This window comes from Aquarana catesbeiana, linkage group LG12 (genome assembly GCF_042186555.1).
Source record: "Aquarana catesbeiana isolate 2022-GZ linkage group LG12, ASM4218655v1, whole genome shotgun sequence".
Lineage (NCBI taxonomy): Eukaryota > Metazoa > Chordata > Amphibia > Anura > Ranidae > Aquarana > Aquarana catesbeiana.
The window spans coordinates 59,130,863-59,157,773 of NC_133335.1; the positions used below are offsets into that span (position 1 = coordinate 59,130,863).

The window sequence follows — 26,911 nt, forward strand, 5'->3', positions numbered from 1 at the left end:
GCTTGAACTGCACTTATGGGACTCGCCACGTCACCAAGTGTTACTGCAGTGCTGGTTTGACTACGACCGGGGTGTACTAGGCCGCTGGTGCTTGCCAGTTCACCAAAACGCTACCAAAAAAAACTGTTAGCGATCGCAGGGATCAGGCCTGACTCTGCGAACGCTGCAGTTATGCGTTTAGTGTTTTGTAAGTGACAGTGATCGATCGATACTGCACTTGGGTGGGCTGGGCTGGGCCAGGCGGAGGGGCAAAACGCAGGTGCTAGCAGGTATCTGGGCTGATCCCGCTAACACTGCGTTTTTGGGAACCCTAAACTGCTGGGGACGCTAGTATAGATCTGATCAGATCAGATATCGATCTGTTCAGATACTATACCACTAAGGGAGGTGTACGCTGCGTGCATGGGTGTTAGCGGTACTGGCGCTAACCTGACGCTGCTTGGGGCTAGTGTTTGCCAGTTCACCAAAACGCTACCAAAAAAACTGTTAGCGATTGCAGGGATCAGGCCTGACTCTGCGAATGCTGCAGTTATGCGTTTAGTGTTTTGTAAGTGACAGTGATCGATCGATACTGCACTTGGGTGGGCTGGGCGGAGGGGCAAAACGCAGGTGCTAGCAGGTATCTGGGCTGATCCCGCTACCACTGCGTTTTTGGGAACCCTAAACTGCTGGGGACGCTAGTATAGATCTGATCGGATCAGATATTGATCCGTACAGATACTATACCACTAAGGGAGGCGTATGCTGCGTGCGTGGGTGTTAGCGGTACTGGCGCTAATCTGACGCTGCCTGGGGCGACGCATATCACCGCCGGGCGATCAGGGGGCTAAACCTTTATTCGGTAATAAACGGCGGGTGCCCTAACACTATAAAAAATAAACGAATTAACCAGCATCAACCGTAACGGTTATACAGTGATCAGTGGTGAAAGGGTTAACTAGGGGGCAATCAAGGGGTTAAAACATTTATTAGATAGTATATGGGGGTCCCTGTCACTATAAAACGCTGACGGCAAACCTAAATATTTACCTCCCTAACTAGCGTCACCAGTGACACTAATACAGCGATCAGAAAAATGATCGCTTAGCGACACTGGCGACAGGGGGTGATCAAGGGGTTAAAACTTTATTAGGGGGGGTAAAGGGGGGTAAAGGGGGCTAGCAGTAACTGTCCTACCACAGTAACTACCACAGTAACTGTCACAAACTGACACCATGCAGTAATCAGAAAAAAAAAAAATGCTTGGTGTCAGTGTGACAGGGGGGGGGGTGATTGGGGGGTGATTGGGGGGTGATCGGGGGGGGGATCGGGGGTGTAATGTGTGCCTGGCATGTTCTACTGTGTGTGTTTGTGTTTTACACTCACAGTGATGTCTTCTCTCCTCGGCGCCGGAACGGAAAATACCGAGCTGAAGAGAGATGACATAATTTCCTTTGCTGCTGTTTAGCATACAGCAGCAAAGGAAGATTCTCATTGGCTGGGAGCGATCGCGAGGGGGGGGCCACGAACGGATGGTCTCCCCCTCACCTCTCATCGCTCCCAGTCACAAGCCGACTGCCTCGGGCACGGGGGGGGGGTCTGATCGGACCCCCCGCCTGCGGGAGGCAGATCACGTATGGGTACGTGCCATTCTGCCGACGTATATTGGCATGAGGCGGTCGGCAAGTGGTTAAAGATTTTGGTGCTGCTATTTCATTGATAGGGACCTGGCACACCATCTACAGATTCCCATGACTAAGGTGCACATACCTTTTTCAGTCTTAGCTGTTGATATCTCTCCAATGTCCATGGGCCTGGTCACCTTGTGCCGTAAACTTTTTAGATGTTATCACACTATTGAGTTTTCTTTTTATTATATATTACGTTTGTGGAACTGCATTGGAGCCCTGTATCTGGTGATCTGCAATGAGCCGTGGGAAGGCTCTAAAGTGTGTTTTGACCTAGTGTAATAGCTGGGTCACACGCTCTGAGGTGAGCGCAATTCCTAGGGGGTCACTGGATAACACTGGAGCATGATTTTTCAGCACAAAGGAACACTTTAAGCATGCTGGATTTGCATCTTTGGACACTTATCATATACGCCTATGTGATTTGATTTACAGGATTGCACTGATCACTCTGCAGCATTTCTTAAATAATTGTTGATTAAGTTAAATGCTGGACACTGAGCACCTTTTTGTAGTTTGTTTATTTATCCCCTTCCCGCCAACCGTAGGCAGATATGCGTACTCGGCTTTCCGGGGTTATACCGGGATGATGCCCGCAGCTGCAGGCATCATCCTGGTACCATTGTTTCCAGCGGGCGATCGGCTACCCGTGTATAACAACCGATGCGGCTAAAAGCCGCTCGGTTGTTATACCGGAGGAGCATGAGGGGACATCCCCCCCTTCCGCCGCCTCCCGCCGCTGTTACCGGGCCTCCCGTGCGATCGGGAGGCCCGGTGTCCAATCGGGAATCTTCGGCGGCTGGGGGCGGGCTGGAACGAAGCTGTGAGCGGCTTCGTTCCAGCCTTCTTGTTGTAAACGCGGAAGCGACGTCATGATGTCACTTCCCGTTTACTCGGCTGCCAATGGCGCCGAATTAAAAAAAGTACACAGTATTCAGAATCGCCGTTTTCGGCGATCTGAATACTTTGAAGTGTAAAGGAGGGATGGGGGGTCTTTTAGACCCCCCATCCCTCCATAAAGAGTACCTGTCACCACCTATTACTGTCACAAGGGATGTTTACATTCCTTGTGACAGCAAGGACAGACCCCCCATCCCTCCATAAAGAGTACCTGTCACCACCTATTACTGTCACAAGGGATGTTTACATTCCTTGTGACAGCAATAAAAGTAAAAAAAAAAAAAAATTTTTTTAAACACAATTTTAAAGTAAAAAAATAAATTAAATAAATAAATAAATAAATAAATAAAAAATTTTAAAGTGCCCCTGTCTCCGCAAGCTCGTGCAGCGAAGAAAACGCATACGGAAGTCGCGCCCGCATATGTAAACGGTGTTCAAACCACACATGTGAGGTATCGCAGCGATCGTCAGAGCGAGAGCAATAATTCTAGCCCTAGACCTCCTCTGTAGCTCAAACCTGGTAACCGTAAAAAATTTTTAAAGCGTCGCCTATGGAAATTCATAGGTACCGTAGTTTGTCGCCATTCCACGAGTGCGTGCAATTATAAAGGGTGACATGTTTGGTATCTATTTACTCGGCGTAACATCATCTTTCACATTATACAAAAAAATTGGGGTAACTTTACTGTTTGGATTTTTTAAAATTCATGAAAATGTCACTTTTCCAAAAATTTGCGTTTAAAACACCGCTGCACAAATACCGTGTGATAAAAAATATTGCAACAATCGCCATTTTATTCTCTAGATTCTCTGCTAAAAATATATATATATATAATGTTTGGGAACTCTAAGTAATTTTCTAGCAAAAAATACGGATTTTAACTTGTAAACACCAAATTTCAAAAATAGGCTTAGTCATGAAAGGGTTAAATATATTGATGGATTAATTAGTGATGATACACCATTAGCACTTTATCCGAATAGGATTATTCAGCATATTTGGCATGACATATCTTCTGCCTTATAATATCTTTTTATGATATCTTGGGTTTATATTTTATATTATATTTTATGTTATATTGTTTGACACATTACACTTTAGCGCAGCGTATTTTTTCTGTATTATATTTAACTTAAAAGGCAGTTCAGCCAGGCAACTGTCTAAACTCAAAAGCTTTAAAGAATGCTTATTTTCATTTTCCTGAACTGTCTTTTCAATAGTTTCCCAACCTTCAGCCTCTCTACTTCTACTCAGGTATTCACCAAGGTATTACTGGTGGTTCTGGCTCTTGTCAGAAGAAGAGGCATATATCTGGATCATTAACCTCTTTAGGACCACCCGCCAGCATTGTACAGCGAATGGGCGGCATCTACATGCACAGCGATGTACCTGTACATCGCTGGCCTCTTCTGGGTACAGGACACGCAGTAAGAAGGAACAAATAGATTTTTAGTAAAAATAGCACATAATACACACATTAACACTTGTTAGGCATGCACTTAACCCCTTGATTACCCCGAGATGTTAACCCCTTCCCAGCCATCAGTGTCATTAGTACATTGACAGCGTATAATATTATCACTGATCACTGTATTAGTGTCACTGGTGATGTCAGTGTTAGTTAGTCAGTTCCTACCCAGTGTCAGATTTCCCACCGCACAGTAAGTAGCTGATCACCATTACTACAAAAAAAAAAAAATGAATAAAGAAATAAGTAAATAAAAATTCCAGTATACAGTATATACCATAGTTTGTAGATGCTATAACTTTCACACAAACCAATCAATATACACTTATTGGTAATTTTTTTTTTTTTTTTTTAACCAAAGACATGTAGCAGTACAAATTTTGGTCTAAATTCATGAAGAAATGTATTTTTTTTATATGTTTTATAAAATAAGGTAAAATAAAAATATTATTCTTTGATGGTTTATATAATAAAAAATAAAAACCCAGTGGTGATCAGATACCACCAAAAGAAAGCTCTATTTATGTGAAAAAAATGACATCAATTTTTTTTTGGGTACAGTGATGCATGGTCGCGCAATTATCAGTTAAAGTAGCTAGGTGCTAAATAGAAAAAAATGGCCTGGTCATGAAGGGGGTAAAACCTTCCGAAGCTTAAGTGGTTAACAATGTGTCACCTGGAGACCATTAAAAGCTCACTATTAAAGTCATGTGTTCCCTGGGGTTACGCGTTAAACTTTTCAAAGGCAACATGGATACTTACTCTTTATGACTTTTGGCAAGAATTCTATCCATTGTCGAATTGTTGAATCACCCATCAAATATATCATTTTGCCAGCCAAACATTTTTTGATATTTAACAAGGGCTCAAAGGAAGAAAGATTGCAATGTGAGGGGAACCATTGGTTCTTCAGGAAATAACCACTAGGGAAGGGAAGAGAGGTCCCAATTTGGCATTTTGAAGTCACATTCATAGAGGTTTCTGAAAAAGAATTACATTAACACAATATGTTTTTTTTTTTTTGTTAAGTTCAAATAGCTTTTTTGGTCTTTTTTTTAGTACACCTTCGTATTACTATGAATTCACATTTAAAATGAAATAGCAAGCTGGAACTGTGAAACTCCAGGCATTTATTTTTGTTTGTTTCAGATAGTGTAGAGAAAAGTTAGAACCTCTGATAGATTCTGATTGCTCCCATTGGTCAGAGTTCTCCGAACTTCCTGCTCCAAAGACACAAGAAGTGAGTGGACATCTTTATGAAGTGAGGGGCAGTGGCATAGCATGGGTTGTCAGCGCCCGGGGCAAGGCTAATGATTTTGCGCCTCCTAACCTATGGGCTTTTAGCTATGGTCTGGTCACATCATCCCCTGTGTCAGTCAGCGGTGGCTGCAGGGGAGAGGAGAGACCACTTGACAATGACCGGTAATGCCTGGATTGGTTACATTACTCATAGGTTCCCATGTCCCATCTGTTATAGGTGGTTGTATGGCCACATACCTCAGAACCCCTAAACCTTGGGTGCTCCATTATGAAAATCTTGACCAGCCACTGTAGTAGAACGCTTGGGCCCACCTTCTCCACCCTACTTGTAAGAAGGCCATCCATCAAAGTTATGATTCAATAACAGCCATTGGAGCCTGACCACTTCATCTGACCAGTCTAGATATATGTATGATAGAGTTCTTGGGGACTCCGGTCTCCTGAATTTTCCACCAGGTAGGTAAGTGGAATGCAGTGCCTAGAAGGCCTCTTTTCATGCCCTGAGATAGTTTGGAAAGCTTAAAAGGTAAGTTCACCTTTCACGAAAAAATAAATGCTGAACTAACTCCAAGTATCTTGGCCACCCCTCGGGATCTCGCTGTTCATAGTGCCCATGAGGCCTCCATGCTTCTGGTGTAGAGGTCCATTGGCTTTACACTTTACATAATACACAACAATTGAGGAGGAAGGAAAGAGAAGGGGAGGAGGACAGAGGAAGGGGAGTAGAGAGGATGGGGAAAAGGGAAAGAGGGAGGGGAGGAGAGAGGAAGGAGAAAGGACAGAGAGAGGGATGGGGGAGAGGATAAAGAGAGGGGAGAGAACACAGACAATCTTTACAACCTCTACAATGGAGCACACGGCAATCCAGTCCAGCCTCCACCTTCATCACACACAGCCCTCCCCTCACCAAGCATGTACTTCTTCCAGGGCTACTCCCAAGTCCCGCTACATCTTCCCGCAGGTCCAGTTCTCCTGTATCAGCACTTTATGTGATGTGTCGGGCGGAGCTGACTCCGCCTGACAGAGACTATAATATAGTGCCAGTTGTAGGAGGGAACTGGGCAACCCATGGTAGTGGGGAACAATTGCAGGAACCATGCTCTGTATCTGTGTTACTTTCAGCTGCTGGAGGGAGAGACACAGATACAGAGCATGGTTCCTGTAATTGTTCCCTGCTGCACTGATCCCCCTCACTGTTTAGTGCAGGCAGTGGTAGTGCAGTTAGTAAAGTCTCGTGGTTGGCTGGGGCATCAGACCCAGGGACGGCGTGGTCCCTGGACTTATTTCTGCGCCCCTCAAATTGTTGCGCCTTGGGTGACTGTACTGGGGTGAATGCACAACGCCACTGGTGAGGGGATATGACCTTTGACATTTATAAGTTCTCATCTACACTTGTTCTGGTGGCAGAACAAATTGTTGGTTTTTTATTAGACATGTGCAGAACAAAAAAAAATGTTTTATTTATATTCCTTATTTATATTAATTTGTTTAGTTAAATTAGTTTAATCCATTTAATTTGAAATTTAATTTTCGGAATTCGTTTAGTTTATAGGTATTCAAATAAATTCAAATTTTCCAAATTTGAATTTGAAAAGTTTTCACATTCGAATAGTTTTTCGAATTTAAAAAGTTTCCGAATTCGAAAAGTTTTCGATTTGTTTTCCAATTTCCAAACGGACAAAAATAGAAAAGAAGATGAAGGAATAAAAAAGAATATAACAGAAAATAAAAGAATAGAATATAATAGAGTAAAACAGAACAAAATAGAATGGAAAATAAAAGAACAGAATACAATAGAGTAGAAACAAGTAGAATAGAATAGAAATTTAAAAAGAATATAATAAAGAATATAATAAAATAGAAAGAATATAACCATCTTCTGAAATTTGAAAAGAAAAGAGAATGACCTGGGAGTATTCCATTTAGGCTTCATAAGGGAGTCACCATGAATATGATTTAACTATCCATACGAAGGCCGGAGATTACCCTGGGTACCCTGACAACGACGGTGGTGAGGAGACCGTGGAGGATATAATCATACGCACATTGCTCCTTTTGGGGTGATTGGATTTGGTGAGTGGGGACCCTTGAGGGGGAGCACAAAAGTCACCAAGAACTGTTTGAAGAATTTGAACACGATTTTTGTAGCAATCTTATTATTTTTTATGGACTATGAACAATACATGATCCTGTTTGATGCTATGTTTATATGTCTGAATTGATATGTAGAGGTTGCAGTTTATGGCCTCGCACAGTGTAAATCCACAATGTTATATGTTTAATGTTATCTTTTGATGGCACATCACTATTATAGATAGGGGACTATTAGAGTTCTCTGGTTTCACCTTATCTAATACTAGAAGGAACCATATGTCAATGTGCACGGTTTCTATCACGATTTTCTTTATCACTTAGAAAAGCCTACACTTTGGTACAATTGAATGTTGAATTTTATAACCTTTACTGGGTATTAGGGATGAGCTTCGAGTTCGAGTCGAACTCATGTTCGACTCGAACATTGGCTGTTCGCAAGTTCACCGAACAGCGAACAATTTGGGGTGTTCGCGGCAAATTCGAATGCCGCGGAACACCCTTTAAAAGTCTATGGGAGAAATCAAAAGTGCTAATTTTAAAGGCTAATATGCAAGTTATTGTCATAAAAAGTGTTTGGAGACCTGGGTCCTGCCCCAGGGGACATGGATCAATGCAAAAAAAAGTTTTAAAAACGGCCGTTTTTTCAGGAGCAGTGACTTTAATAATACTTAAAGTCAATCAATAAAAGTGTAATATCCCTTTAAATTTCGTACCTGGGGGGTGTCTATAGTGTGCCTGTAAAGGGGCGCATGTTTCCTGTGTTTAGAACAGTCTGACAGCAAAATGACATTTTGAAGGAAAAAACTCATTTAAAACTACCCGCGGCTATTGCATTGCCGACAATACACATAGAAGTTCATTGATAAAAACGGCATGGGAATTCCCCAAAGGGGAACCCCGAACCAAAATTAAAAAAAAAAAGACGTGGGGGTCCCCCTAAATTCCATACCAGGCCCTTCAGGTCTGGTATGGATATTAAGGGGAACCCCGGCCAAAATTTTAAAAAAAAAAATGACGTGGGGTTCCCCCTAAATTCCATACCAGACCCTTCAGGTCTGGTATGGATTTTAAGGGGAACCCCGCGCCAAAAAAAAAAAAAACGGCATGGAGGGAGGCTCCCGCTGTGTGACGGCGCTCCTCGTCTGACAGTTCTTAAATAACGGGGGGGGGGGGCCACCCGGTGACCCCGCCCCCCTCTGACGCACGGTGACTTGACGGGACTTCCCTGTGGCATTCCCCGTGACGTCACAGGGAAGTCCCGTCAAGTCACCGTGCGTCAGAGGGGGGCGGGGTCACCGGGTGGCCCCGCCCCCCCGTTATTTAAGAACTGTCAGACGAGGAGCGCCGTCACACAGCGGGAGCCTCCCTCCATGCCAGCATGGATTGCGGAGCGGCCCGGAGAAGAAAATGAAGAAGAAGAGAAGAAGAGAAGAAAAGAAGAAAAGAAGAAAAGAAGAAGAGAAGAGCGGGAGCCTCCCCCCCATGCCATGGGTGCGGAGCGGCCCGAGGAGAAGAAGACAGAAGACGCCGCGGAGGAGATGCTGGACGAGAACGCCGGAGGAAGAACCAGAAGAACCAGAAGAGCCAGAAGAACCAGAAGATGAAGGAAGATAGAAGAAAGAAGAAGCATTTAAATAAAGGAATTGTCAAAAACTGTCTCGTCATTTTTAACATTTTTGACACTTTTTTCGTGAAATGGTAGGGGTACTTATGTACCCCCTTACCATTTCACACAGGGGGGGGGCCGGGATCTGGGGGTCACCTTGTTAAAGGGGGCTTCCAGATTCCGATAAGCCCCCCGCCCGCAGACCCCCACAACCACCGGCCAGGGTTGTGGGGATGAGGCCCTTCTCCTCATCAACATGGGGACAAGGTGTTTTGGGGGGCTACCCCAAAGCACCCTCCCAATGTTGAGGGCATGTGGCCTGGTACGGTTCAGGAGGGAGGGGGGGCCGCACTCTCGTCCCCCCCTCTTTTCCTGCGGCCTGCCAGGTTGTGTGCTCGGATAAGGGTCTGGTATGGATTTTTGGGGGGACCCCACGCCGTTTTTTTTTTTTTTTTTTTGGCGCGGGGTTCCCCTTAAAATCCATACCAGACCTGAAGGGTCTGGTATGGAATTTAGGGTGAACCCCACGTCATTTTTTTTTTTAAATTTTGGCCGGGGTTCCCCTTAATATCCATACCAGACCTGAAGGGCCTGGTATGGAATTTAGGGGGACCCCCACGTCATTTTTTTTTTTTAATTTTGGTTCGGGGTTCCCCTTTGGGGAATTCCCATGCCGTTTTTATCAATGAACTTCTATGTGTATTGTCGGCAATGCAATAGCCGCGGGTAGTTTTAAATGAGTTTTTTCCTTCAAAATGTCATTTTGCTGTCAGACTGTTCTAAACACAGGAAACATGCGCCCCTTTACAGGCACACTATAGACACCCCCCAGGTACGAAATTTAAAGGGATATTACACTTTTATTGTTTGACTTTAAGCATTATTAAAATCACTGCTCCTGAAAAAACGGCCGTTTTTAAAACTTTTTTTTGCATTGATCCATGTCCCCTGGGGCAGGACCCAGGTCCCCAAACACTTTTTATGACAATAACTTGCATATAAGCCTTGAAAATTAGCACTTTTGATTATTCATGTTCGTGTCCCATAGACTTTAACGGTGTTCGCATGTTCGAACGAACTTTTTTCCTGTTCGCATGTTCTGGTGCGAACCGAACAGGGGGGTGTTCGGCTCATCCCTACTGGGTATTATTTAGTTTGTAATTATCACTTAATTTGGGCATAGGAGGGACACTCTCACCACTCCAGACAGTAGTCAGCCCCCTCCTCCATTTGAGCTCTTTATCCCATATAACATATAAGGTAGCGTCACACCCCAATATAGATTTATTTGCAATTAGTTGGAGGATCCCTAGGGAAGCTCCTTTTTAGGGGGGCTGCACACCTAATTATTGTCCTAAGCGCAGCCATTTCATATATATTTTGAAAAGAAAAGAATAGAACACAAAAGAATAGAATAGAATAGTAACCATTTTCCAAAATTCAAATAGAATCAATTCAAATGTGAATTGATTCTATTTGAATTTTGAGAATTGGTTATATTCTTTCTATTCTATTGTTTTTTTAATTCCATTATAATCTATTCTATTTTATTCTTTTTTTTCTATTCCATTCTTTTCCTATGTATTTGAATTCAAATGTATTCTAATTGAAATTTGAATTTCAGAATATAGTTATATTCTTTCTATTTTATTCTATTCTTTTTTTCTCTATTATATTCTACTCTTTTCTATTCTATTATATATTTTTCTATTCCATTCCTTTGTTTTCCATCCTATTTTATTCTCCTTGGATTGGAAAACAAATTGAAAACTATTTGAATTCAAAATTATTTGAAATTGATTCCAAAATAATTTGAATCGATTTGAATTCAAATTTCGTCCAAATTTTTTTTTGTTATTTCAGATTCATTTAAATTCGGTACTATTGTATTTAGAAAATTCTGATACATCTGAATTTCCAAAAATGGAAAATTCGTCCGAATTTCAATTTGGAATGGAACTAACTGCACGTCTTTTTTTCATTAATTGCAATCTCCTGGGAAAATTCCCACAAGGACAAATAGAGAAGAGAAGGCTCTCCAGTGGAAATTCAGGTATCAATAAAAAATTGACGGGATCCTAGCCCTTCCACAAACTAATTTTATTCAATTATACTTTTATGCAAGGGACATTAAAAAAAAAGAAATACTGTATGTATAACGTATTATTGAATCAAAGAAAAGGCTGGACGGCTGCACTCTGTTAACACCTTTATTGAAGACGGTTTAAAAATTCCTCTGGTACAAAGACATCAGAGGCATAGGATCAATGAAAAACTGACATGTTTCACACCACTAATAGATGTGACTAAGCACCCCATAGTGGTGTGAAACATGTCAGCTTTTCATTGATCCTGTGCCTCTTATGTCTTTGTACCAAAATCATTTTTTAACCATTTTCAATAAAGGTGTTAACAGAGTTCAGCCGTCCAGCCTTTTCTTCGAATCAATCCTACATGCAGAGCCAGCACCTATTTCTATCAGCAGGTGGGATGCATTATGCAATGTCTGCCTAGAGCGGTGTCCTTTTGTTGTTCATAATTTATTAATAGCTACCACTTGCAGGGAGCAGATACACCACTGCTGTACATGTTCACTTCTTTACTGCTTTTCTTTGAATAGTCGAGAAACTATAGACTCTACACTCACTCTCTGCTCTGCACATATAGGCCTGCATGGCTCTTCAGTTACACAGAGACAGTTAAAATGCTAAAGAAAAGACATGCAAAGGTTGTAGATTTTTTCCACTCTATCCTAAACAAACATATAATTGGTGTATAACATTGGTGTATAACATATAACATAACATTGGTGCAGTGGCATAGCGTGGGGGGTGCAGGGGGTGCCTTGGCCCCAGGTGTGACATTTAGGGGGGCACCAGTATGTGTCACTGGCTGTCTCCTCCTAATTTTAAATTCCTGTGTCCCCGTGCTCCGGCCGCCATGTTCAGTGTCTGGCGCCCTGTGATTGGGTGTATGGGGGTCACGTGAGGTATAGAGCTGGCCTGTCCGCGATTGCTCCTGAAGTCGCGCCTCCACACATGACCCCCATATGCCCAATCATGGTGTGCTGCGCTGGACACTGAGCATTTCAGCTAGAGCGCGGGGGAGAGAAGCAATGTGAGCCGCCACTGTCTTCTCCTCCTCCGGACTGATGCAGGCCAGCCAGACACGAAGGTGAGTGAGAGACTCCCTCGTGTTACTGCCCACGGGGGGGGGAGAGAGAAAGTCAGTTAGTTTAGTATGGTGGTTCATTGTAGTGTAGTATAGTGGTCAGCTAGTGTAGTATGGTGGTCAGTTAGTGTAGTATGGTGGTTCAGTGTAGTGTAGTATGGTGGTCAGTTAGTGTAGTATGGCGGTCAGTTAGTGTAGTATGGCGGTCAGTTAGTGTAGTATGGCGGTTCAGTGTAGTGCAGTATGGTGGTCAGTGTAGTGTAGAATAGTGGTCAGTTAGTGTAGTATGGTGGTCAGTTAGTGTAGTGTGGTGGTCAGTTAGTGTAGTGTGGTGGTTCAGTGTAGTGTAGTATGCTGGTTCAGTGTAGTATGGTGGTCAGTTAGTGTAGTATAGTGGTCAGTTAGTGTAGTATGGTGGTCAGTTAGTGTAATATGGTGGTCAGTTAGTGTAGTATGGTGGTCAGTTAGTGGTCAGTATAGTGTAGTGGACAGTATAATATGGTGATCAGTGTAGTGGACAGTATAGTGGTCAGTGTAGTTCTCAGTGTAAGGGTCAGTAATGTATAGTGGTCAGTGTAGTATAGTGGACAGTATAGTATGGTGGTCAGTGTAGTGGACAGTATAGTGGTCAGTGTAGGGTACAGTATAGTATAGTGGTCAGTGTAGTATAGTGGTCAGTGTAGTGGTTAGTGTAGTGGTTAGTGTAGTTGACAGTATAGTATAGTGGTCAGTGTAGTATAGTGGTCAGTGTAGTGGTTAGTGTAGTGGACAGTATAGTATAGTGGTCAGTGTAGTATAGTGGTCAGTGTAGTGTAGTATGGTGGTCAGTGTAGTATAGTGGACAGTATAGCGGTCAGTGTAGTGTAGTATGGTGGTCAGTGTAGTGTAGTATGGTGGTCAGTGTAGTGTAGTATGGTGGTCAATGTAGTGGACAGTGTAGTATAGTGGTCAGTGTAGTGGTCAGTATAGTGTAGTGAAGTATAGTGTAGTGGACAGTATAGTATGGTGGTCAGTGTAGTTCTCAGTGTAGTGGACAGTATAGTGGTCAGTATAGTTCCCAGTGTAGGGGTCAGTATAGTATAGTGGTCAGTGTAGTATAGTGGACAGTGTAGTATAGTGGACAGTGTAGTGGTCAGTGTAGTTCTCAGTGTAGTGGACAGTATAGTATAGTGGTCAGTGTAGTGGACAGTATAGTATAGTGGTCAGTGTAGTTCTCAGTATAGTATAGTGGTCAGTGTAGTTCTCAGTATAGTATAGTGGTCAGTGTAGTGTGTAATGGTCAGTAAAGGAATCAGGTTGGTCAGTGTTGAAATCAAGTAGGTTAGTGTAGTGGTCAGTATAGGAATCAGGTAGGTCAGTACTATTGTATTTGAAGGGACTCAGGGAGTGCTAAAAGTCCACAGGATAGAGGGCGCAAATTACTTGCCTTGCCCCAGGTGCTGGCAACCCACGCTACGCCACGCCACTGCTTTTCTGGGAGTTCTACTTTAAGATATGTAGGTGGAGTGGTTAGTTTGGCTGCATTGCGTGTTCCCTCTAAGGACATAACTATAGGTGGTACAGAGCAACCAATTGACTGCGCTAACATAAATCCTGTTTTTATTACTTCTTTCACACCCGATTGGGTGATTCAAAGTGAATACAGGCTCACCTTATTTATTAACATAAACTTTGCATTGTGAACATTTACTTAGGCCCCTTTCACACTGCGGCGGTTTGCAGGCACTATTGTGCTAAAAATAGCGCCTGCAAACTGATCTGAAAGTGCCGCTGCTGTGTCTCCTAGGTGTGAAAGCCCCGAGGGCTTTCACACTGGAGCGGTGCGCTGGCAGGACGGTAAAAAAGTCCTGCTAGCAGCATCTTTAGAGCGGTGAAATCAATGGGACACCACGGCAATACCGCCGGCAAAGCGCCTCTGCAGAGGCACTTTGCAGTGGTTTTTAACCCTTTCTCGGCCCCTAGCGGGGGGGTAAAACTGCCCCGCTAGCAGCCGAATACCGACGGTAAAGCGCCGCTAACAATAGCGGTGTTTTACCGCCGACGCCGCCCCCGCCCCAGTGTGAAAGGGGCCTTAGTTAATTGATTTTAGTAAAAGAACCCCAAAACGTCCATTCACATATGTGTAAAACTGGCACATGACCCCCATACGCCCAATCACGGTGCGCTGTGCCGGACACTGAGCATTTCTGTCAGGGATCTGTCAGCACCAGACCGGCGCATGTGCGTACGCCTATGCGCCGACACGCCCCTGTTCAGGCAATACAGCAATCTTCAGCTGTTACTGTGCGTCAGCACGGCGCTCGGGCGCGCGTGGGTGCGCGGCGCGTGTGTGCATGGGCGCGTACGCACGCACGGGTGTGCGTTCGCATTAGGTTATTGCCAAAAGGTGCATAAAAGTTCTCCTGCTGCAGGGATGCGCTGCTGTTTCATCTCAGCTCTGTGGATCTGCTTAACCTGTACCTGATTCATTGATTACCCCTTTGACCCGGCTTGTCTGACCATCCCTCCTTCTCCAAACCGACCCGGCCTGCCTGACCCTGCTTCTGCATCTACCAATAGCGTTGCTGACCTCTGCCTGCCTACCGACTCTGCTTCTGCCTGTTGTATTAACCGCCTTGCTACCTCCTGATCCGGACTGTCTGACCCTGCCTGTGCCTGCCGTTTGCTGCTGTGCTGTTGCACCCTCTGCTCCTGCTCCAGGGACTTCTGCATCTGCATCCTCAGTGCTGCAGCCTGCTGCTTCCTGTTACCACCTCACCTGCAGTCCAGCCATCCCTGGAGGGATCTCTACTCTGCTCCAGCATCAGAGCCTTTCATCTCAACAGGCACTCCTACCCCACTGTGCTCACGAGACCACTGTCCCCACTCCAGTGGCTCTTGAACCAGCGTTGTATGAGAGGTCTTCTCCTACAAGTCAGGCTCGCTACCAGGTACCTAACAATTTCAGCTAGAGCGCAGGGGAGAGAAGCAATGTGAGCCGCCACTGTCTTCTCCTCCTCCGGACTGATGCAGGCCAGCCAGACACGAAGGTGAGTGAGAGACTCCCTCGTGAGAGTTAGTGTAGTATGGTAGTGTAGTATGGTGGTTCAGTGTAGTGTAGTATGGTGGTCAGTTAGTGTAGTATGGTGGTCAGTTAGTGTAGTATGGTGGTCAGTTAGTGTAGTTGTTGGATAGCGACATGGTTTAATATCTTACTTCTGGTATTTCACTTCCTCTTTGACACAGCCAGGTAGGAATGAAACACATCAAAGCTTTGTGATCAGAAGAACAATGCCTTGGCTCAAGCCCACCTGCTGTGACATGTGTGATTACAAGCTTCAAAGAGACCACTGCTGCCAAGATGTCTATTGAGATTTGACACAGGGCTAACACAGGGCTAATAGAGACGCTGACCCTAGTGAACAATACAGTATGCTTCCTGGAGAAAGGGCAGACATTTGAAGGAATACCTCTCGGCAATATCTATTGGATGAAAGGCAAATGGGGGTGGCTATGAGTGGGCGTGTATGAATGGAAGGGGCACACAGGCAATTGTTCTGTCTCTTTGTTGCTCAAAAGCCTGCCATGAGGGTGTCCCTAAATTCCATGTCCATCATCCAGAACCAGCAGATGAAACCATGTGTGATAAGTATCTTTGATATTTCATTGTTGTTATATGTTGTAGAGATATGCTGTTTAGTATAGTGTGTTCTGATGGTAAGCTGTGTAACATTGCAATTTCTTGTAATACCTTTATGTCAGTTTTTTTATAATTCTGCTGTTTTAGTACATTCCTATTTTATTGGGAAATAAATGTAACTTGTTTACTAAGCAGAGGTGTTTGTTATATCATTGTGCTTATCAGACTCTTATAGACTAACTAATTATAGGGACTAGACAAATTAATACACAGCTATAATATTAATTATTATAACGATTACTTCATTTGGCACCCCAGAAAAGCGTGTGAATTTTACTTTTACACAGAATCCACAAAAACCTAATGTATTTTTTGTCTTGAGTCCCTGTAAGCATAAATCCTCAAGTACACCCAGAACTGAAAATCATCTCTAGTGTGGACAAGATTGGCGCAGGCTCGCAAATTCTGAAACAACGCTTGGATAGTCATGAAGATTCTGTGAAATATTTCATCAGGGAAACGTAGAACCTGGAGAAATCTTTGGCTGATATATGTATATATGTTAAACGTTTGTATCGTTAATGTGCTTTAGGCCGATAACCAGCAAAAGGTGCTGGCGAGTAAAAGGGCTGATCACCCTTGGTTAGGGATTGACAGGTATTACCATACATCTTTGAGGAAAAAGTGGGAGAAATATGTTATTAAAAATTTTTTTTAAAGTTTTTTTTATTTTTACCCATGTGAGAGTGAAATAGCTCTCTGGTTCGATAGGAGATCAATGTGGCCTGCAACCTAACGGGAAGGCATTGATTGAGAGTCTGCCTTGTGTCTTAGAATGTGGCTTGTGTCTGGTAGGCTGTAGAACTACAAGGAACAAATTGATTTTTAAACAGCTTGGTATCTGGGTTTTTTTTGGTTGTGGGACTACAGGTAAAAGTTAGCTTTTAAACAGCTATTATCTGTGTGTTTTGTATCTGTCTATCTGTGTAGCTGTGTGCATTGTGTAAGCAGGTTAGACAAGCTTCAGTGTGGGTAGGCAAAGTAGCATATCAATGGATATTCCCCAGAAAGCATGTGGTAATCCTAAAAGCCACATAGAACCTACAGGACAAAAGTGCTCATATACAAGGCAGCCGATAATGCCACAGTAAGTGTGGTGAGTCTTTTCTATGGATATGCAAAAGTTTAATTGTTTTGAATGATATCAGGTAAAAGTGGTAATGAAAGAAGAATATTGAATGCTAGAAGAGCGATTCGTTTTTTTCTCGTGAGTTGTAAGAGCTAACGATAATTGAGTTTGGTTTATTACTCAATGTAGTGTTGGAACGTTAGTGCAAATAGAATTGGGTATTGTGTGGATTGTATGGTTGTGAAATGGAATTTGTGTATACCTATGTTAAAAAGTATGCTTCTGCCAGTTATCATTCATGTGCAGATGGACCTCTTAAAAGCCAGTGTAAGGTACTTTTGTCTCAGTGTCAGCAACATAATAGCAGATTATTGGGTAAACAGCTAAAAAAGAAAGTTAAAAAAGAAAGGTTGGCAAATGAAATTGCAGTGTTGCTCAGAATTAAATTTTTTATCTGAGCAAAAGTGGGAAGCAGAGATGTCTTGGGGAGGACATTGAGAAAATCAGTGAAAACCTTCTAAAGATTGTCAGAAAGAATCAGTGAGCTACAAGAACAGCTTCAGAGGTGCAGCATGGACTGTGATATGAAGAGCAAACTTTTAGAGTCATTGCGAATAAAGGTGTTGGAGATGGAAGAGTTGGTTATGTCTTTAGAAAGAAAATTAGCAAATGCACACTCCCAGCTTCTTACTAAAGAGCAATGTATAGTATCACTCAATGAGCTCGAAGGAACATGCTAATTGGCCAATATCTGCACAGTCAATGAGGAGAAGGACCGTGATGAAATACAGTCTGCTATTGCACCCATAGCTTCGAAGCAGAATGACAGTTTGATTACAATCCAAGAGAGACTTGCTTTGTGCCAGATTCTGGGTGAATTTAATGCCCTGGAATCACCAATAAATTTGAGGCTCTAGTCCTTAAATTTAATTTGAGTAATGAGGATGCATGTTCTCTTCTGAAAGCATGGCTACCAGGACCTTTGGCAGGCCAGTTATCTGCACAGGTTAATGATAACTTGGCAGATGCAGAGGTGCGGAGGAAAGAGTTGCAACATATTGTGGACAGTCGTGATAATGGTATGAATGATTTACAACAAATGAAATTTAGGAGAGGAGATGACCCAATTTTGTTCTGCAGTGAGTATCTTGCATTGTATACGAAAGTGTTCAACTGTCCTGACTTATTGGAGAATGATACAAGTTTCATATACTCAATGGCCAATAAGTGTTATGTAAGCTATCCCACTAGAATGGCTCTGAGGAATGCTAGATCCTACCAAAATTTTGTCAATATCCTGCGAGACTTCTGTCAAGAGTCCAGTGATAGGGAATATGGGTCAAAGGCAGGTGTATCCGTAATAAGCTGAGGTACAGGAAGACAGAGAGAGTTCAGATGTTCTAAATGGAATAGACATGGACATAGATTTTGTAAAGCCCTTAACATTGCTAGCATGGAGCAGGAAACCCCAGAATTACAGGGTGCACAGGCAGCCATAATGGAGTTATCCTCCAAACCTGCAAAAGCTGAATGTGCAATGGTGGAGGTACCCTCCGCACATTCTTAGTGGACAACAAAGATAGAGGTGAAACAGCATGCAGAAAAACCAGACACTCTTATTGCTGCAAGTGATGTTGCTACGACAGAAATCAATGGTGGAGATGTAAATAAAAGTGTGATAACTGCGCTTGAAATTGATTCAGGAGTTGAAACTTCTGATGACTCCTCAGACAATGAAAGTGCAAAGTCTGGTTATTCCAAGCATAGTAATCGTAGTAATAATATCCAGCAATGTGAGTTTCCAATGCCATATGCTCAAGGAAGGGCCTATACAGAGAGACCAGCCCTCAAATGTTTTTTGTGTAAAAGGGGGGTCACATCGCTAAGTATTGTTGGGCGGCGAATAATGATATCAAAAGAAGTTCGCACAACCCGAAAACGACCCCAAGGCATTATCAATGTTATTCGGCCAGATGGGGTAGCAATCCAAAGCATGGAGGCCATAGTAATCAAACCCATTTCCCTTTTAAGACCCAAATGTGGAGACTACAAACTGAAAATCATCAATATGTAGAACAGTTACGTAAAGTCAAAATGGAGGTAGCTGCGTGGTTATTCAAATGTAGCACTGGGGGAAGCAATGTTAGCAGCACTTAGTGAGCTGTATGGATGCTAAGAATTTTATGGTCAATGTTTCCTTGCCATATTTTATTTAAAGCTCGCATCTAAACCTTATTCATAGCAATTGTTCCCCTGGCATTGCAATTAATGGGAAAAGGCGTGGAGGACTCAAAAAGTCAATTGTCATGATAATTGTGTGTAATCACTGTCTTTGTGTTCCTTTTTTCAGAGACCTTGGAAGAAGTTAAAACTGGTTTGGATACTAATGTCTGTGTTTTGTTTGCAGGTTCTTCAAAGTGAGAACAGTGCGCACATTTAGCAGAACAAGGGGTTAGGTTATTGTAAATGCATAATCAATTATCATATGGTACCATGAGCTCATTAATTAGTAATTGTTTGCAAACAATGAAAAAAAATAAGATAAACAATAGTTAGGCATCAAGGGATTCAAGAGTTACAAGTGAAGTTACAAATGTTGTGATGAGGTACAGATGTTTTGTTTTTTTGTTTTCCCATGAACTAATTGTCTTTCAGATGGACATGAGCACTTACTCTTCTCAGGAGGAAAATCCATGGATGTCTTTAGTTAAAAGTTGAGTATTTGTCATTGTTTTATGGTGGTTGTCTTGTCATGTTGTTTTTGTGTGGTAATGGTCCAGAATTTTAATTTCTTTTTGTTATTATTTTTTTTTTATATATTTTTGGTATTCGTTTAGTCATCCATTTTATTTTTGTTTGTTCAGGTGGAAAAATTATTGTTTAGTCCACCTGAAAGGGGGGGTAATTGGCTATTCCGTCAATTAGCAGCTGAATAGATGATCATGGGAATATGTCCTCCAGCTGAATACATTTTGTTTATTTAAGACAAGAGTTGTTGGTAGGAAGCCATTCTAGCCTCTGGAGTTCATTTTTTTCTCTTTGTTTTATGTTCATTCAGGTGGAAAAAGGTTTAGCTTTTGTCCACCTGAGAGGGGAGTTAGTGCATAGATCTAAAAGATAGATAAATGCATTGTTTTTTAGTGTTTAAACTGACGATTTCGAGAGTCAACATTGACGTTCGTTTTTTTTAAATTTTGATCATACCATGGGGATCCATTTTAGAGTGGGTTCAGCGTAAAGAGGTCATGGTTGTTTTGATTTTGATTTTGGTCAGAGTTGCAGAAGCCAGGAATACTAAGTTCCTGGGTTCCAAGGAAGGAACTGTAAATAAACGTAGCAAGTGAGCAGATATTAAGGATAAGAATTTGATTCTGCTCTTGTGTTTCACTTCTAGAGTCCTGGTGGAGCGAAATTGGAGAGGTCTCTGGAACATGGATGACAGATGTTCATCTGGTTGGCAATTTGTCTGTGCCATACCACACCGCAAGTTTGTTCTGATAAACATCAGGAGAGAAGTGACAAGCGAAAAGATTCAGTTTAATACGTGTTTTTGCCTATGGACAATTTAGGGCTAATACTGGATCTGAAGGACTGTGCCTATCAACAAGACTTGTGAAACATTTTTGCCGGAGTCTCTCCTGATGAATGCAAACGTGCTATTAATAGATGTGCAATGGGTTGGAGGTTGGGGAAGGAATATATATATATCCAATCCATCAGAATCTGAAATGTAAAATATGTTTTTTTTTTGTTGGAGGGAGGAATTGAAAGAAGAAAAGGTTTTTAATGTATGACATGTATTGACGTAATGGAAGTAATATGGTGCAGATACCCAGGAGACTGGCATTTATACATAATTAGGTGTCGGTTGGCCAGATTAGAGGTTGGCCAGATGACACATCAATGGGGAAAATTTCCTTGTATGGGGAGATACGCCTGGTTGATGTCTCACCTGAGAGGTTGAAATCGAGCACAGGGAAGGCCAGTGAATACACACAGGAGCATGCTCCGTTAGATAAAGGGAACAAACGCTGGCTACCAGGGTACAGTATGCCTTCACCACATGGTGCTGCAACATCTCACAGTGGTTGATAAAAACCTATTACCCTATATGTGCTGAATATACACTGAATCAAGTGCGGTCATTGTACCAGTGACTTACTCCCAGAGATGTGCAGACACAGAATGAGGTTCATGCAGGATGCTTATTTCTGAGGAGTAACCCAAAAGAGGAGGGATGTATTCAGCACCATATTGGGGGGAATAGGAGCTGGGAAGGGTGTTGCTAATGGAGTGGACATTGGCCTCCTGAGGAACAAACTCGCAGCCATAGCGTCAGAGAATAAGCGGGGCTTCGTTACTCAGAGAGATTGGTGGCATCCTTGATAACATTCAGCAAAGTCACATAAATACCCAGGGTAAAGTAGCTCCAGATTTTCTCAACCGTGTTGGGAGGTTGGTAGAGAGTGTGACGGTACAGGACAGAAATCTGTCATTGGCTCTGGCATGCAAACAGCGACAGGGGGAATTATCAACCAGCATTGAGCTGATTGTACAGTCTCTATATGAGGGACAGAGGCCTGATGAGTTAGCATCACCGCTCAGTAAGACTTTGCTCAGACTTTGCTCAGTAAGACTTTGCCAAAACACGTCGCTTACACTGATCCAAAGTGGTGGTCCAATGTCTGGATGGGCTGTACTAGTTTGGATTGTGGAAGGTGTTATGCTGTATGATCCCATATACAGAAGTTCAGACTCGGTCTGTACGTTTGGTGGCATCAATGGGCTTACTGACTGGGGAATCTATCGTTTTGCATTTGAGGCTGTTGCCCACATATGATCAGAGAAGATGGAAGCTGGAGGCAGGTTGATACTTCCCTTGGTCGGAAGCATGACCATGATGTCTTTTGTAGGCCAGGTCAATGCATGATGGTGAGCAAAAAATGTTGGGAAGATATTGCACTCTGTGTTCTGGATGGAGAGGTCATTGCTGGGAGGGAAACACCTGGGTATTATTTGGGACATAGACGAGTTTGTTTCTTTGTCCTAAAGAATACCAATGTAACGTTAGTCATGGAACTAGAGGAATCCTTGAACCTAACCATAGGTAGAGGTGCATGGTATACCTTGAGCATTGTCTCTGAAATCCAGGCACAGGGATGGCATTGTGTGGGTTTTGTCATTGTTGCAGATTTATATGTGTTATTAGACTCGATATTTATATAGAAGGGTCTCCCATTTAGCTATGCAAGTTGAGGGACGAGGTGACGGTAGGGTCTCTGCGTACAAGTTAGAGACTTTGCTGCCAAGTCAGAGCCCTGCAATACCGCTGACATGCCAGAAATCTGATGGGTCATAGGTATATATGTATATATTATGGTAATGGGTTGATTTATGTCTTGGTATAGAGTGATAAAGGTGTATTTTAGGCCAGTAATATGGGCAGAAGGCCCTCCTCGAGACTCTATATCTGAAAGCTGGTTAAGAAGCTGCTCAGGGTGTGTGCTGGTGAATGGTGAGTGTATGGACACCCCTTGCCTGTATTATACCCTTCATGAAGATGTTAGAAAGAAGAAGATACAGAATGGTGACATGGAAGCTGTCACGGAAGAATGATATTGGTGTGTCACCCAGTAGCAAAGCGGCACGTGTTGGGAAACACAGCACGTTAGGACCGTTATGGACTGTTCCACAGGAGCTGGTTCTGAGGCCTATGTTGAGAGGCGCAACATGCGTTAAGACATTTATGGACTGTTCCATAGGGGCTGTTTCTGCACATGTTGAAAAACACAACACGTTAAGACAGTTAAAGACTGTTCTATAGGTACTGGCTTGGAAACACATGTTGGGGAGAAAACAGTTATGGACTGTTCGATAGGAGCCGTGTCTGAAGAAGGGTGGTATGCACCCTTAAGGCGCAAAGTGGTTTATGTTTGATAGCGACATTGTTTAATATCTTACTTCTGGTATTACACTTCCTCTTTGACACAGCCAGGTAGGAATGAAACACATCAAAGCTTTGTGATCAGAAGAACAATGCCTTGGCTCAAGCCCACCTGCTGTGACATGTGTGATTACAAGCTTCAAAGAGACCACTGCTGCCAAGATGTCTATTGAGATTTGACACAGGGCTAACACAGGGCTAATAGAGACGCTGACCCTAGTGAACAATACACCATGCTTCCTGGAGAAAGGGCAGACATTTGAAGGAATACCTCTCAGCAATATCTATTGGATGAAAGGCAAATGGGGGTGGCTATGAGTGGGCGTGTATGAATGGAAGGGGCACACAGGCAATTGTTCTGTCTCTTTGTTGCTCAAAAGCCTGCCATGAGGGTGTCCCTCTGCCATCTTGGGACTTTGATCTGACTGAGGGCTTAGGCCTAAATTCCATGTGGCCTAGACCCCTTTTATCATCCAGAACCAGCAGATGAAACCATGTGTGATAAGTATCTTTGATATTTCATTGGTGTTATATGTTGTAGAGATATGCTGTTTAGTATAGTGTGTTCTGATGGTAAGCTATGTAACATTGCAATTTCTTGTAATACCTTTATATCAGTTTTTTCCTAATTCTGCTGTTTTAGTACATTCCTATTTTATTGGGAAATAAATGTAACTTGTTTACTAAGCAGAGGTGTTTGTTACATCATTGTGCTTATCAGACTCTTATAGACTAACTAATTATAGGGACTAGACAAATTAATACACAGATATAATATTAATTATTATAACGATTACTTCATTAGTATAGTGGTCAGTTAGTGTAGTATGGTGGTCAGTTAGTGTAGTATGGTGGTCAGTTAGTGTAGTATTGTGGTCAGTGTAGTGGACAGTGTAGTGTAGTATGGTGGTCAGTGTAGTGGACAGTATAGTATGGTGGTCAATGTAGTGGACAGTATTGTGGTCAGTGTAGTTCTCAGTGTAGGGATCAGTATAGTATAGTGGTCAGTGTAGTATAGTGGTCAGTGTAGTTTAGTGGACAGTATAGTATGGTGGTCAGTGTAGTGGACAGTATAGTGGTCAGTGTAGTGGACAGTATAGTATAGTGGTCAGTGTAGTATAGTGGTTAGTGTAGTGGTTAGTGTAGTGGACAGTATAGTATAGTGGTCGGTGTAGTATAGTATGGTGGTCAGTGTAGTGGACAGTGTAGTATAGTGGTCAGTATAGTGGTCAGTGTAATGGTCAGTATAGTGTAGTGGACAGTATAGTATGGTGGTCAGTGTAGTTCTCAGTGTAGTGGACAGTATAGTGGACAGTATAGTGGTCAGTATAGTGGTCAGTATAGTGGTCAGTGTAGGGATCAGTATAGTATATTGGTCAGTGTAGTGTAGTGGACAGTATAGTGGACAGTATAGTATAGTGGTCAGTGTAGTATAGTGGTCAGTATAGTATAGTGGTCAGTGTAGTATAGTGGTCAGTGTAGTATAGTGGTCAGTGTAGTATAGTGGTCAGTGTAGTATAGTGGTCAGTGTAGTGTAGTGGAAAGTATAGTATAGTGGTCAGTGTAGTGTAGTGGACAGTGTAGTTCTCAGTGTAGTGGACAGTATAGTATAGTGGTCAGTGTAGTGGACAGTATAGTGTAGTTCTCAGTGTAGTTCTCAGTATAGTATAGTGGTCAGTGTAGTTCTCAGTATAGTATAGTGGTCAGTGTAGTGGGTAATGGTCAGTAAAGGAATCTGGTTGGTCAGTGTTTAAATCAAGTAGGCTAGTGTAGTGGTCAGTATAGGAATCAGGTAGGTCAGTACTATTGTATTTGAAGGGACTCGGGGAGTGCTAAAAGTCCGCAGGTTAGGGGACGCAAATTACTTGCCTTGCCATAGGTGCTTGCAAACCACGCTACGCCACTGCTTTTGTGGGAGTTCTACTTTAAGATATGTAGGTGGAGTGGTTAGTTTGGCTGTATTGCGTGTTCCCTCTAAGGGCATAACTATAGGTGGTACAGAGCAACCAATTGACTGTGCTAACAAAAATCCTGTTTTTATTACTTCTTTCACACCCGATTGGGTGATTCAAAGTGAATACAGGCTCACCTTATTTATTAACATACACTTTGCATTGTGAACATTTACTTAGGCCCCTTTCACACTGGGGTGGTTTGCAGGCGCTATTGTGCTAAAAATAGCGCCTGCAAACCGACCTGAAAGTGCCACTGCTGTGTCTCCAGTGTGAAAGCCGCAGGATGATAAAAAAAGTCCTGCTAGCAGCATCTTCAGAGCGGTGAAATCAATGGGACACCGCGGCAATACCGCCGGCAAAGCGTCTCTACAGAGGTGCTTTGCGGTGGTTTTTAACCCTTTCTCGGCCACTAACGGGGGGTAAAACTGCCCCGCTAGCGGCCGAATACTGGCGGTAAAGCGTCGCTAACAATATCGACAATTTACCGCCGCTGCCCCCCCCCGCCCCAGTGTGAAAGGGGCCTTAGTTAATTGATTTTAGTAAAAGAACCCCAAAACGTCCCTTCACATATGTGTAAAGCTGGCTGCAGACATTACTTCTGACTAAATGGGGGGGGTGGGGGATTATCATGGACTTTGACGGTATCGTAGAATAACTGCAAAGGACAGTCACAAATTAAATTTTATAAATTTTAATACAAGAATACATACAATATCTCACAAAAGTGAGTACACCCCTCAAAGTTTTGTAAATATTTTATTATATCTTTTCATCTGACAACACTGAAGAAATGACACTTTGCTACAATGTAAAGTAGTGAGTCTACAGCTTGTATAAAGCCTCGTACATACGGTCAGATTTTACGATGGGAATTGTGTGATGACAGGCTGTTGGCAAAAAATCGAACCTTTTGTACGCTCCATTGGACAATTGTTGTCGGATTGTCTGCGGACAAATGTTGGATGGCAGGCTTTAAAATTTTCCGTGGACAAATGTCTGTTGTTGGATTTTCCGAGCGTGTGTACACAAGTCCATCGGACAAAGGTCAAAATTACAAACACGCATGCTCGGAAGCAAGGTTGAGCCAGAAGCGGTCGGTCTTGTAAACTAGCATTCGTAATTGAGAATTGACATTTGTGACATGACAATTTATGCAATCTCGAAATGCAACGCACATTATCTTCTTCTTTAATGGGATAATAATGAAGTTGCTTTGCTGGTGATACTGATGGAGTTATGGCAAACTAATTTTCAAAGTCTTTTTTTTTTTCTAATGATACCAAGAATAATAGTATTATGCTTGTTATTTTGTTTTTGTTTTTTGGTGCAATTTACCACAACACCATTATCCCGTAGTTTTTAAGATCAAAGATACAACTATGTTGGTGTCCCTTGTTAATTTTACATTGTATTTTTTAAAATGTAACTGCCTACTCCCAAACTGTCATTTGAAGTAAAATGCATAGCCAAGTATTCTACACATTTTTTTTGTGCATTAAAAAAAACAAACAAATAAAATTAGACATGATATCTGCCAATAGAACTTAACCAAAAATGCATTCTATACATCCAAAAATCTAGAAAATATACCAAATCAAATCATTATTTAACCAAAAAATAAAATAAGAGCCTCACGCATCTGCCCTGCTTCTTGATATAGGGGGTCAACAATGCCAAGAGTTGGTGAAAGCAGGGGTCCTTCATCCGAAGATAATTCCAAAAATCATCCGGATTATTCTCCTGGAGCTCCCGCAGCAAAGGCATATGACATAATTGGTCACGATTAATAAAGCAACCAATTTTTGGTCCAAGATATCCTCCTCCTCCTCTTCCTGGACTGGACTTGGGTCAAAGCAATAACACCAAGGCCAAAAATAAATAACACGTTATCTCCTCTGATTCCGCAACATGGCTGGTTGACGAACGGCCGTTCAGAAACAAACTGAAAAGTGCGAAATGAAAAGCACAAACCATGACACTAACCAAACTTCTACTAACATGAAATTAGCAGAAGGAGCCCAAAGGGCGGTGCTAAAGAGCTGAAAAACCACGTAGTACGTCACTACGTTCATGTTTGTTGGCTGACAATTCCTTGCC

The 26,911-nt window shown here is 42.6% G+C and overlaps 2 protein-coding genes across 4 annotated transcripts in view; both read right to left on the reverse strand.

The window, feature by feature from the left end:
• Positions 1-26,911, reverse strand: part of LOC141114281 (NXPE family member 4-like) — a 319,509-nt gene that overhangs the window by 209,651 nt on the left and 82,947 nt on the right. The window lies entirely within an intron of this gene.
• The window catches only part of LOC141114280 (NXPE family member 1-like), an 80,429-nt gene that overhangs the window by 21,904 nt on the left and 31,614 nt on the right, over positions 1-26,911 (reverse strand). Inside the window, exon 4 of the mRNA XM_073607877.1 lies at positions 4,799-5,017. Coding sequence (XP_073463978.1) covers positions 4,799-5,017 — 219 coding nt within the window. The remainder of the gene's footprint in view (positions 1-4,798; positions 5,018-26,911) is intronic.